Source organism: Aquarana catesbeiana, linkage group LG02 (genome assembly GCF_042186555.1).
Source record: "Aquarana catesbeiana isolate 2022-GZ linkage group LG02, ASM4218655v1, whole genome shotgun sequence".
Lineage (NCBI taxonomy): Eukaryota > Metazoa > Chordata > Amphibia > Anura > Ranidae > Aquarana > Aquarana catesbeiana.
The window spans coordinates 658,115,977-658,131,073 of NC_133325.1; the positions used below are offsets into that span (position 1 = coordinate 658,115,977).

The window sequence follows — 15,097 nt, forward strand, 5'->3', positions numbered from 1 at the left end:
AACTAATGCATTTTTTTTTCATTTCAGAGGTGCCACAGTGGCCAGTAATTTACTTTGAAGTCCTCTCTCTGGACTTTTGGCAAAGGTATCGAGTTGAAGGCTATGGATCTGTTATCCTGCCACATACTCCAGGCAAGTAAACAATTGCAGCGTTTGTTCCCCACCAAGTGTATATTATTATTATTACAGGTACTTATATAGCGCTGTCAATTTATGCAGCTCTTTAAATACATAATGTACATTCACATCAGTCCCTGCCCTCAAGGAGCTTACATTCTAAAGTCCCTAACTCACATTAATGCATACACACACTAGACCCAATTTAGACAGGCGCCAATTACCTACAGTGCCTTGAAAAAGTATTCATACCCCTTGAGATTTTCCACATTTTGTTATGTTACAACCAAAAACGTAAATGTATTTTATTGGGATTTTATGTGATAGACCAACACAAAGTGGCACCTAACTAATTGTGAAGTGGAAGGAAAATGATAAATGGTTTTAATTTTTTTTTTTACAAATATGTGAAAAGTGTGGCATGCATTTGTATTCAGCCCCCTTTACTCTGATACCCCTAACTAAAATGCAGTGGAACCAATTGCCTTCAGAATTCCCCTAATTAGTAAACAGAGTTCACCTGTGTGTAATTTAATCTCAGTATAAATAGTCAGGGATGAAGTTGTGGAGAAGTTTAAAGCAGGGTTAGGTTATAAAAAAATATCTCAAGCTTTGAATATCTCACGGAACACTATTCGATCCATCAACGGAAAGAGTATGGCACAACTGCAAATCTACCAAGACATGGCCGTCCACCTAAACTGACAGGCCGGGCATGGAGAGCATTAATTAGAGAAGCAGCCAAGAGGCCCATGGTAACTCTAGCGCAGCTGCAGAGATCCACAGCTCAGATGGGAGAATCTGTCCACAGGACAAATATTAGTGCAGCCAGGAGCTGGATACCTACCGATTCCTGCAATCAGAAGACGCTGTGTGGCATTGTTTAAGGGGGAGCGGTTTCCCTTTAGTGTTCAAGTGTGGGATGTCATGTTAATTTATTAATCAGAGACAAGACAGTGCAAAGCTTCTTGGGAGATGTAGTCCATACGAATAGGATAGAATGTGAAACTACAACTACCAGCTGGCTGATGGAGAAGAGCAGACCGCTGGTAGAGACTATTAGAGGGAAGGCTGGAGGCTTGGCATGCTCTCTTGGGATCGGCGTGGATCTGCATAGAGGGAATCTGTTACAGGGTGAGCTGCAGCTGAGTCGCGGCCTGCTCTGGCGGGGTTACCTAGCAGATATTTGGAAGGGCACCTGCAGACAATTCGCCTTCACTATCCGGCGGCAGCCCAGAGGCCGCTCCTTTTCCATCCATCCTGCAGTGATATCAGATTTGCGGAAGCCGCGGTGCGGCGGAAGCCGGTCGTCATCCCTTGAGCCACATTCCTGAAAGGTTATCCTCATCATAAACCATCATCATCATCATCATCTTCTGTTCCAGTGTAGTGAGCGGGCAAAAGCCCAGTCTTATAGACACCATTGTCTCCTGCACTCATTACCATCTTTGGTTCAAGATAAAACATTTCACCAAAATGAATAAGAATGTTGCCATCATCCCTAATGCAAATTTGCTCATTTGAGGTTCCCCCATAGAAAAATTGGGACTTTAACCACTAGGCGTCCGCGCTATAGCCGAAAGACGGCTACAGCGCGGACTCCAATTGCCGGGAGGGCGTCCCTGGACGTCCTCCCTTTTACTTCCGCGTTGCGCGCTCCGAGGACCCTAGTACTGCTAAGTGGAAATGCTAACCACTGAGCAATAGACAATAGTTCAACAAAATCACCAATATGTTTCATAACATAAAAAAAATAGACACATAGCTGAAATATAAAAATGAGCCTCATCCTAGTCTAAAATCAGTTAAAATAATGTTTCTGGACAATAAACAATAAAATAATAAACAGCTAGCCCTGAAGTGCTTATTAATAAGGATTTGATGAAACGCCACCTTTAAATATAGTATAATGGACATATACTTGTAATGAAACAAAATGATGAGGCTATTCTTCCAGAGCTTATGGCCTCATGAATTTTACACATGCAGAATAAAACAGACTTCTATTTTATCTTATCCCAAGGAATGCATGAGATTGCTGCACAAACATGGCGGCCTGTAGAGCTTGGGATAGTGTCAGAGCTCAGAAGGTTTTTTATCGGGGGATCCCCAGAATTGGAAGATATAGCTTATGTTAGAACACCCGGAACTTTCCAGGTAAAGCATATTTTAAGGACGTGTACTGTATTTGGTTAACTTTGACTGTCATATGATAAATCTGTTATCCATGGAGATGTTACTTCTGGAGCCAATAATGAGATGTTGTGTTTTAGCGGTGGTGTGCTTTGCTATCGTTCTTGAGTGTTCCATTTGGAATGCTGAAATAAAAATACCACCCTGTGTGTGCAGCAGTTCCTCTCTCTAACCACTGTTCGAGGCACCGTAAGGTATATTTTGGTTTAAAATGGCCTTTTTGTCTCTTCACACATAACACAGGTAGAGGTTGTATTAAATATCAACAGTGTTTATCTGTTAGGTGGAAAGGTACATAATTAGATGTGTTGACAATCGCCCCCCGATGGGTACCCCTCTTGCATATAGACTGAGTAGGTGTTCTTTATTAAAAACTATCTACTTCTATTTTATGTTTCTTAGGGGGGATAAGTTCTAGTACCAGTTAGTCTATTCTGCAAATCGTGGCTTGCTGGATTTTTAAGGGCCCCACAGGATTGGGTCTCAGGTTTGTGAATTAAGATTAATCTACACTGTAAGGAAAATAAAAAATGAATCCTTGAAATGCAAACAGGGAACACAACCTACCCTATTGGGGATTCACCTTTACATCGATGTCCCTGTAGTGCACTAGTCTATTTTACTTTCTTTTAACAGTAATCTGATGATTTGTTAAACCTTTTGCCTACCTCCATGTAATGCAGTAAAGGTGTTCCAAAAACACCCACTGTAGGATACTTGTTTTTTTCAGACAAGAAAGCCTCGGAAGTTTAAATCTGATTAGTGATGGTGGCAGCCTGCATTGAGAAGACAGAGCTTGATCTCTGAGAAAACACTTCCAGTGGTGCACCTCTTCACTCCGCTGCACACAATACCACAACCCCATTTGCTCCCAACTAGTCAGTGCAGAGATATCTGCATGTTAATATAGTAGCTGTCAGGGCTGCCAGCAGATTCTCTCACTACTAATTTCCTTACTCTCCTGTGCAGACACAAGGAGGTTGGGGAGCTAGGGGATATATGAACAGCAGCTAATAATGATCTGAGCTACCAGAGATGTGTATGCATAAGGCTGGTATGCTGCATGGGATCTGAACAGCTAGGAATGTGTGTGTACAGGGGTGATATGCTTCCAATTTTCTTTGCAGAGCTGCTGATCTTCATTCTGTCATCCAGAGTTATTTGCTGTGGGTTTTTTTTGTTTTTTGCGTGGTAACAATTACTGTATAGTTCCCTTGTGCTCCACAATTGTAACATTTGAAGTCAGCTACAAAATTAGGTTATGTGAACTAGCCTCGAAGTAACATCTTGATCTTACAAAAATAAAGTAGAGGTCACCCACAACTTTTTGATCGAATCTGGGATGCTTGGCCGGCATCTACCTTTGCAATCCCAAGTGTGCTTTTGTTTATTTATGCCCCAGTTTTTTTTTTTTCTGTTACTTTGTGTTTGCAAACCTGTAGCTAAACAATGTACTGTATTATTGTTTCTAATGTATCATAAGGAGAGACAACAATGGTAGGTTTTCTCATTGTAATGGTTTATTGCATGCAAGAAAACTAACATAAATTATCTTAAAAAAAAAAGTAGCTTGTTATTATTATTATTATTACAGTTGCCTATATAGTCAAATTTACGCAGCACTTTTACATATATTGTACATTTACATCAGTCCCTGCCCTCAAGGAGCTTACAATCTAAGGTCCCTAACTCACATTCATACATACCCATACTAAGGCCAACTTAGACAGAAGACAATTAACCTACCAGCTGTCTTTGGAGTGTGGGAGGAAACAGGAGTACCCAGAGGAATCCCATACAGGCACAGGGAGAACATGCAAACTCCAGGCGTGCAGTGCAGTGGTTGGGATTCAAAGCGACCACCTTAGTGTTGCCAGGTGGAAGTGCTAACCAGTGTATTTCTTTCTCGAACATCACGGGACACAGAGCCACAGTAATTACTGATGGGTTATATAGGTATCACTGGTGATTGGACACTGGCACACCCTATCAGGAAGTTCAACCCCCTATATAATCCCTCCCCCTTGCAGGGATACCTCAGTTTTTACGCCAGTGTCTTAGGTGATGGACGTGTAAAGATGTCCTGTGCTGAGCTCCAAAGGGAATATCCTAAGATCCTATACTGGGGCAAGCCAGGCGAACCGGATCCATTCAAAGTGTCTTTTCATGGCCGAATTGAATGGTACCCGGGCCTCGTGTCCGAAGAAACGAGGTTTTACCCGTAATGCTTCTCTTTTTAGAGAGCTGGACCCCGCAGATCAGAAAATGGCTTTAAACTTCCTAATTTCTGGCGAGGTGCTTTACGGTCCCAGAACTGTTGGATCCCCCTACTGATGGGGGCCCCAGTCTCTGACGGTTTTTTCAAACGGAGCCCACCGTGAGAGGTGAAGATTGGGTCTGTGTAAACAGCACCCTGCGGCTGGATAAGGTAAGAGGAGATTCCACAGAATTTTTGAGTTCTAGTGGCTTTTCTCCTTTAAGGTAAATGCATGCTATGCCTATTGTGACCACCGGGGGCTGCCAAGAGCACAAACCTACACATGCTGAATGTCTGTCTCAGGTGTTGTAATCGCTGTGTATGTCCCAGCGTATCAAGCAGGCTGCAAGCAGGTAAGGTGGATGGGGGGATTTCTCATGTTTGAATGTTCCCCCCCAGGCTAGAGAGGGGCCACAGGGGTCTAGAAAGTGGTTATACCACCCGGGCTCTGTGGCCTAATGGCCACCATCTCTGAAGATAGCCGTTCAGGCAAATCTTGTTACCAGTCTCCCTCCTTCCCCCCCCCATCCCCAGCCTTTTCTCCAGAGCATGACAGGAGAGTCGGCAGTGCGGGAAGCGCTCGTTTTTTTCAAAACTCGAGGGGGGGGCGGTAGAGGAGTGGGCGGGATGTCAGCACAGAGTGTTTAGACTCCCACTCAGGCCAGCTGCAGGCTATTAAAGGCACTCTGTACAGGTGCACTCAGCCTTCTGAGAGACACAGAGCTGACGGTCGCATGTAAGGTGGGACACAGGCATTCTCCTAGGCAGCATTTACTGAAGTAACACCAGACTGAGCATTGGGTAGCAAGGCTTTTAGCCAGACTACATCGCTCAGCGGACAGTGTTCATTTGTATACCTCACACCTTGTTGCTTTGCACTATGGGTAGAAGAGGTTCAAGCACCCCAGGAACCAGAGACACTAGGGGATCTCGTTCAGGTTCTGAGGGCCCCCTGTCGGCAGCATCCTTCCCCCCTAAAGATGGGCCAGGGACGGCTAGCCAGGGAGAGCCATCGGGGTCAGGGGCTACACCTGCTTCTGGCACTTCAGCCCCTGTATATATTACACAAGAGGTTTTTTCCTCAACCATTAATGGTCTAGAGGAAAGATTAATGGCCGTGATTACGTCTTCACTCAGTGGAAGAAAACGCACTAGGCTTTCCTCTGTTCCCCAAGACCCTCAGACAGAGGAGCTCTGGGATAAAGGAGATGAATCCCTTTCAGAGGATCGGGATGGGATGGATGATTCCTCTTCGGAGGATTCAGGTGGAGAGGGACCCTCTGCGACTTCCCAAGAGGAGAAAGTCTTAGTGCAGATCCTCACTGGATTGGTCCGCTCCACATTTAAGTTGCCCATACCTGAAACTGCTAAAGAATCCTCTTCTGCTTTGGGGTCACTGAAACCTTTCCAAGCAGCACATGCTTTTCCTGTTCATACTTTACTTGAAAAGCTTATTTATTCTGAGTGGGATCACCCAGACAAACGTTTTTTTCCGCCGAGAAAGTTTTCAACACTTTATCCGATGGAAGAAAAGTTTAATAAAATGTGGGGAATTCCGGCTATTGATGCCGCCATTTCCTCAATAAATAATAGCCTGACTTGTCCTGTAGACAATGCTCAGATGCTCAGGGATCCTGTAGATAAAAGGATGGAATCCCTATTGAAGGATGTTTTCTCCTTAGCAGGATCAGTGGCCCAACCTGCAATAGCAGCGATTGGAGTCTGTCAATACTTAAGAGACCATGTTAAGCAGGTCATCAAAGTATTACCTGAACAGCAGGCCCAGGGGTTTGCTAACCTTCCAGCGGCCTTATGCTTTGTGGTTGACGCCATTAGAGATTCTATCGTGCAAACCTCCCGTCTTTCACTGGGGTTGGTGCATATACGTAGAATCCTATGGTTGAAAAATTGGTCAGCCGAAGCACCATGTAAGAAGCTACTGGCTGGGTTTCCATTTCGTGGTGCAATGTTGTTTGGAGAGGACTTGGATAACTATATCAAGAGAATCTCTTGTGGGAAAAGCACTCTCTTACCTGTCAAGAAGAAGAGTAAGCGTCCCTCTTTCAAACGGACTCTTTCCCCAGCGCCGGGGGCTTCAGCCTCCAGGCAGTCTCGACGGCCGCCTCCATCGGGGTCCAGAGACAAGAGTCAACCCCAGGGACAAAAGAAGTCCTGGGGAAAGAAGCCTACTAGGCAAAACACTAAGACCTCTGCATGAGGGGGCGCCCCCGCTCACTCGAGTGGGGGGAAGACTGCGACAATTCTCAGAGCTCTGGCAGGAGGACTTCCAGGACAGATGGGTAGTCTCCACGGTAACCTTAGGGTACAAGCTGGAGTTTCAGGAATTCCCTTCTCCTCGGTTCCTCAGATCAAATGTTCCCAGAGACCCAGAGAAGAAGCAGTCGCTCCTTCTAGCGTTAGAGCGACTTTTGTCGCAGGAGGTCATTATGATAGTTCCCGCAAAGGACCAGGGATTGGGCTTCTATTCCAACCTTTTTACGGTCCAAAAGCCAAATGGGGATGTCAGGCCCATTTTGGACTTAAGGGATCTGAACCGATTCCTAAGGATTCAATCCTTCCGCATGGAATCAATTCGAACAGTAGTTCCCACCCTGCAGGGAGGAGAATTTCTGGCATCAATAGACATCAGAGATGCATATCTGCATGTGCCCATTTTTCCTGCTCATCAGAAGTTTCTGCGCTTCGAGGTAGGAGGGCGCCATTTCCAGTTTATGGCTCTGCCCTTTGGGATAGCCACTGCAGCTCGAGTGTTCACAAAGATCTTGGCTCCTCCTCTGGCCAGATTAAGGGCTCAGGGTATAGCTGTCATAGCATACCTAGACGACCTGCTCTTGATAGACCGGTCGGTAGCCTCTTTGAATGGAAACTTGAGGACCACGGTCAGGTATCTAGAACACCTGGGTTGGATCCTCAACTTAGAAAAGTCTTTCCTAAAACCAGTAAGAAGACTGGAATATTAAGGTCTGATTATACATACAAGCCAGGAGAAAATATTTCTACCCAGGCAAAGATCACTGCTTTGAGAGAGCTGATTCTGACAGTAAGGACCAAGAAGGGTCCCTCAGTCTGCCTTTGTATGAGGCTACTAGGGAAGATGGTGTCTTCATTCGAAGCAGTTCCCTCAGTTTCACTCAAGAATGCTGCAACACAGTATTCTGTCGACCTGGAACAAGAAGGTTCAGGCATTAGACTTTCCGATGCACCTGTCGCATGCGGTGCGTCAGAGCCTCAATTGGTGGCTCATACCCGAAAACCTGCAGAAGGGGAAATCCTTTCTACCGGTTACCTGGACGGTGGTAACAACAGATGCCAGTCTGTCAGGTTGGGGAGCAGTTCTGGAACAGGCTGCGGTCCAAGGAGTATGGTCCAAGACAGAGAGGACCTTACCCATCAACATTCTGGAGATCCGGGCGATACATCTAGCTCTAAAAGCCTGGACTATCAGGCTACAGGGTTGTCCGGTCAGGATCCAGTCCGACAATGCCACAGCAGTGGCTTATGTCAATCATCAGGGAGGCACCCGGAGCCGAGCTGCTCAAAAAGAGGTGAACCAGATCTTAGTCTGGGCAGAGATGCATGTGCCATGCATATCGGCAGTTTTCATCCCGGGAATAGAGAATTGGCAGGCGGACTATCTAAGTCGCCAGCAGTTACTTCCAGGGGAATGGTCTCTGCATCCCGACGTCTTTTGGGCCATATGCCAAAGATGGGGGGTTCCAGATGTAGATCTCTTTGCATCCAGATTCAACAAAAAGATAGACAGATTTGTGGCAAGGACAAAAGATCCTCTTGCATGAGGGACGGATGCGTTGGTGATTCCGTGGCATCGGTTCTCACTGATTTACGCATCCCGCCTATTCTGCTACTACCACGACTCCTTCGCAGGATCAGGCAGGAAAGGAAGTCGGTACTTCTGGTGGCCCCCGCTTGGCCCAGAAGGACTTGGTATGCAGAAATAGTAAGGATGACGGTAGGTTCCCCGTGGACACTACCGGAACGCCCAGACCTGTTATCTCAAGGTCCAGTGTTCCATCCTGCCTTACAAACGATAAATTTGACGGTTTGGCTATTGAGACCCACGTTCTGAAGAGTCGTGGGCTCTCAGGTCCTGTCATATCTACCTTGATTAATGCAAGGAAGCCAGCTTCCAGGATGATTTATCATAGAGTCTGGAAAGCTTATATAACCTGGTGTGAATCCAGAGGTTGGCATCCCAGGAAATATGTCATAGGTAGAATCCTTGATTTTCTACAGATGGGATTAGAGATGAAGCTGGCCTTGAGTACCATCAAGGGCCAGGTCTCTGCTTTATCAGTATTATTTCAGCGGCCACTTGCTTCGCATTCTTTGGTCCGAAACTTTATGCAGGGGGTGATGCGTCTTAATCCTCCGGTTAAAGCGCCCCTAAACCCCTGGGACTTGAATTTGGTCCTGGCTGTGTTACAGAAACAGCCTTTTGAACCAATAAGTCAGATTCCTTTGGTCTTGTTGACAAGGAAATTAATTTTTCTGGTGGCCATCTCTTCTGCTAGAAGAGTATCAGAATTAGCAGCTCTTTCCTGTAAGGAGCCTTATTTGATTATACACAAGGATAGAGTGGTACTACGCCCTCATCCTAGTTTTTTACCGAAGGTGGTTTCTGATTTTCATTTAAACCAAGACATTGTTCTACCTTCCTTTTTTCCAGATCCCTGTTCTCCGGAAGAGAGATCTCTACATTCGTTGGATGTAGTAAGAGCAGTTAAGGCCTATCTAGGGGCAACTACTCAGATCCGCAAGACGGATGTTTTGTTTGTGCTGCCAGAGGGTCCCAATAGAGGACAGGCAGCGTCAAAAGCTACCATTTCTAAATGGATTCGACAGTTGATCATTCAAGCTTACGGTTTGAAACAGAAGATTCCTCCGTTTCAGATCAGGGCACATTCCACAAGGGCTATTGGTGCTTCTTGGGCAGTGCATCACCGGGCCTCTATGGCTCAAATCTGCAAGGCCGCAACCTGGTCTTCAGTTCATACATTCACCAGATTCTATCAGGTGGATGTGAGAAGGCATGAGGATATCGCCTTTGGGCGTAGTGTGCTGCAGGCAGCAGTACAGGGTCCTCAGGTCTGATTGCACCCTACTTGGTCGTGGTTCCCCCCCCCTCAGGTAGCATTGCTCTGGGACATCCCATCAGTAATTACTGTGGCTCTGTGTCCCGTGATGTTCGAGAAAGAAAATAGGATTTTTTAAAACAGCTTACCTGTAAAATCCTTTTCTTTCGAAGGACATCACGGGACACAGAGGTCCCACCCCTCTTCTAATACACTATATTGCTTGGCTACAAAACTGAGGTATCCCTGCAAGGGGGAGGGATTATATAGGGGGTTGAACTTCCTGATAGGGTGTGCCAGTGTCCAATCACCAGTGATACCTATATAACCCATCAGTAATTACTGTGGCTCTGTGTCCCGTGATGTCCTTCGAAAGAAAAGGATTTTACAGGTAAGCTGTTTTAAAAAATCCTATTTTTCTAATACCATTTTCCTGTAGGGAGAGCGGCTGAGTCGCTTTGGATTCAGAACAGAGACAACTGGCAAGGTGACATTTCGCTTTCACTCTATACACCAGTCAAGGTAAGAGTAAGCAATTTATACAGGAGATATCTGTGATTCAAAAGATAAATAAGAACTGCAGTCTACTTGTGCTTTGCGGATCCCAGTAGTGTAATGATATTCAGTAACTGCAGCTGGGTGGATGATGGGATCATCTCACAGCGTGCACTGTGGGGTCATTACATGAGTATCTTGGAGACAAACCTTTGCTAGCTCCTGTAGTTTGAGGTCTTGGAAATCCCCTACACGCATACAAAAAAGTATATTGACTCCTACTTCCCTATCAGTGATGGCGGAAAAGCAGCCTAGCCCATCCAGCTTCAGGAGCCCAAGGGTGGGTGCACATCTTTGACAAATAGTTCCGCTAATGGAGAGTGGCTACAAATGTTTTAAATTGCCCCAATAAATTAGTTCCAAAAATGCAGCACTAGTGACAGATGACTTATTTAACTCTCTTACTGCCAGAGCATTTATTTTTTCTTTGCACGCGCAAGTAAAACATGCATTTTTGGCCCAAATCTTATTTAAAACCCCAAAATATACAGTACCTTCAGCTGTAATGGTCTCTGAGCCTTCTATTGCTGAAGTTTTCTCGGATAAATAGTCTTACGAATCTCTGATGGATGATTTTGTTCCTGAGGAGCACGAAGGACCTGCCATAGTTCCCAGGCTTAATGATACCATATTGGTTCTTATTATTTCAATCTGTCACTCTAAAAATAGAACCGCCACCACTTCTACTAGTACTGTTACTAGTCTGGATCTTGGAAGGACTCCAAGACCAGCAAAAATTTTCCGGTACATTACTTAAACCTGTTCTATACAAAGACAGGTAAACTCCTTAAGATAAACTATTCAGTCCGCCAAATGCTTTTACAAACCAGTATCCACTGACCGTACCGGTTGAGGATGCACCAGTGTTTAGGGATCCCAATGACAAGCTTTTGGAAACTCTTTCCAAAGATTTGTTTTCACTATTTCTCAAATGAGTCTCCTGTCTGTGATTATGTGCAGAATTCTTTGGCTAAAATGTTGGTCTGCGGAACAGCAATGTAAATATGCTTGCTCTGCATTCATTTTGATCGTGAATGTCTTTTTGGTGCCTCTTAGAACTCCCTCATAATGGATGTCACTGGGGGTAAAAGTACTAATTTGCCCCAGAAAAAGAAGCCCAAGCCACAAACTAGAAAGACTACTTCCCCTCCTGAGGCCAAGAAAAGTTACTTTCATTATTCCCAAGCCTGAACCTTCAAGGCCAGACCCAAGCCAAGGGCCTGCCCAGTTCATTAGCAAACTCGGGCCTCTTAATTATTCAAACCTTCAGAAAACTCCCCTTTGGCATGAGACTTGCAGACCTCAATTCTGATCTTTCAGATCTCTTGAGCCAAGTAGTATCGCCATTGTTGTAATGGAAGGAAGGTTTTTTTTACTCCAACCTCTTTTACTGTTCAAAAACCAAAGTGGGCATTTGACCCATCTTTATTCTTAAAATGTCTTCATTTAAGTCCAAAAATTTTGCATGGAACCCACCAGGTCTGTCATAATCTCCCTCTGTCAGGGAAACATTCTAGACTCTGTGGACATCATGGTTGCGTATTTGTATGTCCCCATCTTTACAGTGCTCCTCCATTTTGCTGTGGAAGCACGACACTACCAGTTTGTAGCCCTGCCATTTGGTCTGTCTCCTGCACCCTGAGTTTTCTCTAAGGTGATGGCCCTAATGCTAGCCCTATTATGCTTCCAGGGTATTCCTATTGTGGGATAACAGAGTGATCTCCTATTGACAGTCAAGAACTTCAAAAGGGTTACTTGAACCCTGAACTTTCAGAAATCATTACTGGAACCCACAAATGGCTAGGGTATCTAGGTCTCAACCTAGGCACAGGTCAAGTCAGGGTTTTTTTTTTTTCATCCACAGGAGAAACTTCCATATCTGCTTTCCCAGAACTGGACTCTACAGTTCAGGAGTCATCCAACTATGCAATATTGCATGTGTTTTTTGGGCTTGTTGGTAGCCCCATTTTTGAGACAGTTCCATTTGCTCAGCTCCACTGCAGCCCCCTACAACACAACATTCTGTTTTCGTGAGACAAATTGGTTCAGTCTCTAGCCAGACTCACTTGACTCCGAAGACCAAGCTATTATTGGCCAGATGGCTCAGAAATCCAGTCCAGAAGTTATGAAAATCCTTCTATACAGAAGGAGAGAAGCAGCTTCAATCTGAGTTTAGTATTAAAACATAGACAATTCAATAGTATATTAACAACTCACAAGATAAAAGGTAGTCTGGCAGATGTCAAGCATGACCTCCCTGCACTACACAAGTCTGGACTGCTGCGGTCAGTGTATTCTGCAGTCATTACTGCGCAGGTGGATTCCGGGGCTCATGGGGAAGCACAGGGGGTTGACAGGTGAGACTTCACCGGATGGAGAGGCAGGAGCTGTGGCGGCGTGCGTTCAAAGCTTTCATGCTTCCCCATAAGCCCTGGAGCCCTGGAATCCACCAGCGGGGCCGTGACCTAAGGATTACACTGATTGCAGCGAGTTTGTAACTCACTATTAAATTGTCTATATTTTAATACTAAACTCAGATTGATGCTGCTGTCTCTCTGTATGTTTGCTTGTAGAGTTGCTTCTTGCTCTGACAGCTGGCCTCCTTCATATAAAGAGTTCCTGGGATTCAGTTATATTAGGATTTTTCTTGCATCCTATGGGCTTTTTAACATATGGACTTTTTATTTTTAGCCCTTTATCTTTAACTTTTTTTGGCTTGAATGCTGGTCCGGTTACCCCTTTCCCTTACCCGTCACACCTCCCTGATGTCTCTCCAAGCGCTTTACAATTTTTTATTTTTTAGTAACGATCTTAAGAACAGCAGATTCCAGTAGGAAAACCTGTACACATTGACACTTCAGGGGACTTGGTTGCTGGAGGAATCTTGCCAACATTCTGAAGCTCCAAGCGTTTAGGTTTTTAGGCATAGACAACTGGCAGTTGGACTTCCTCAGCAGGCAGTGTCTAGATCCAGGTTTCTAATTCAGTAGTTACCACCCTGTTAAAAGCTAGGTCTACCATTGCACATAGAAAGCTTACTTCACTTGTTGCAAGGAAAGAAGATTTCAGCCCAGGAAATACTCTGTGGGTGGACTGCTAATCTTTCTGCAATCAGGTCTGGGTCAGCATTTGATCTTGAGTACCATCAAGGGGCTAATCCTGGCCATTGCCATCCTATTCCAAAGACTGCTAGCCTCCCATTCATTGGTTAGACTTTTGTACAGGTTGTCTCATGTGAACCCTTCTGTACAACCACCTCTTACTCTGTGGGATTTAAAGTTGGCTCTTTTGGCACTTCAGAGATTGCCTTTTGAACCCATTAGCGATATTTCCCCTTACTCTGACCCACAAAGTTGCGTTTCTTCTTGCTATCATGTGTCTGAGCTGATAACCTTCTCCTGTAAAGAACCTGTTTTTTCCTACACAAGGACAAAGGGGGGGGGGGGGGGGGGTATTAAGACCTAGAGCCTTTTTCCTTCCTAAGGTGTTTCAGCCTTTCAACTCATCCAGGATATTGTTTAATTTCTCTGTCTGGCTCCAGTACACCAAAAGGAAATTTTTCTAAGCTAAGTGCATGTAGTTCGTGATGTGTGGATTTACCTCTCAGCCAAAACTTTCATATGAAAAACTGATTGTTTTTGTTATTCCTGATGGTCGTCCTGAAGGCGAAGCTAAAAGCCAAGTTTTTTCTGAATAACTGAACCCTTAATCCGAATATACTATAGGATAAGCTACAAAACATAAAAGGTATAACAGACAAAACCAAAACATCTGCAAAACCCCAAAAAATCTTGGTTTGTATAGCTAGAGCTCAGCAGGGAGCATTAGGTCTCATTCACATTGATGGTGTCAGACCTGCATTTATATGTGTTTTTAAAGGAAATTATCAAAATGTATGTAATCATTTTTCAATAGTGTAATTCATTTAGGTAGATAAAAAAAAAAAATCTAAAAATAGAATTCTGTTTGTCCAGAATCTGATTAGAAACGCAAACGCAGGTTTATGTAACTAAACATAGCTTAACTTGCTTTTAGGGCTCATGCAAACTGTAGCTCAAAGAAGTGGTTCCTATAGGCTTTTGAGCTTTTTTGAGCTCTCATTTTTTTTCTACCTGGAAACTCTCCTCCATGTTAACCAATGTGTCCATGCACACTATGGCTTTTTCAGGAGTTTACAGGCATATGCTGTTACAAGCAGAAAAAAACCTCCCACCAAACTCGCATTTTTGAGAGGAGCTTTCGAGCAGAAAAGACGCCCAAGTGCCCAAAAACATGTGAAAAAGCACGAAAGAGCATGGGGGGAAAAAAAACTCTTATGCTCAAAAAAGCTCAAGAAAAACATGCAAACAAGCCCAAAAAAGTACAGACTTTCATGAAGCTGAAATAAAAGCTCAAATGCCTGTAACAGCTTGAGCTGCAGTGTGCATGAGCCTTCAAAAAGAAGTTCCAGCCAGAGGGAAAAAAATACATTAAAGTCAGCAGCTACAAATACTGTAGCTGCTGACTTTTAATATAAGGACACTTATGGGGGGGGGGGGGGGGGGGCATAGCTGACAATGGAAGGCTGAAGATGCGCTTTACTGAGATCTGTGCTCTCCCAGGTCCCACAGGCTATTTCTCAGCTCATCCACCGCCCATATCCTCATGTCTGCACCTGCCTCCCATGCCGCTGACCCCGCTGATCTACAGCAGGGGTATAATCATCGATACCTACTCCGCCAAACCCCGCTGGACTCCCGCTACGGGAAGCACAATATGGTGCTGAGCCGGACCCCGCTCAAGCTCCGGTCTGGCTCCTCCGTTCCAGCGGCTTCATCCGCATGCCCTGATGCAGCAGAGCTCAGTGACACTGCTCCCACGG

At 44.9% G+C, this 15,097-nt stretch overlaps 1 protein-coding gene across 1 annotated transcript in view; it reads left to right on the plus strand.

Annotated features, from left to right (window-relative positions):
* The window catches only part of MKS1 (MKS transition zone complex subunit 1), a 92,328-nt gene that overhangs the window by 48,380 nt on the left and 28,851 nt on the right, over positions 1 to 15,097 (plus strand). Inside the window, exons 14-16 of the mRNA XM_073616582.1 lie at positions 28 to 132; positions 2,141 to 2,274; positions 10,121 to 10,203. Coding sequence (XP_073472683.1) covers positions 28 to 132; positions 2,141 to 2,274; positions 10,121 to 10,203 — 322 coding nt within the window. The remainder of the gene's footprint in view (positions 1 to 27; positions 133 to 2,140; positions 2,275 to 10,120; positions 10,204 to 15,097) is intronic.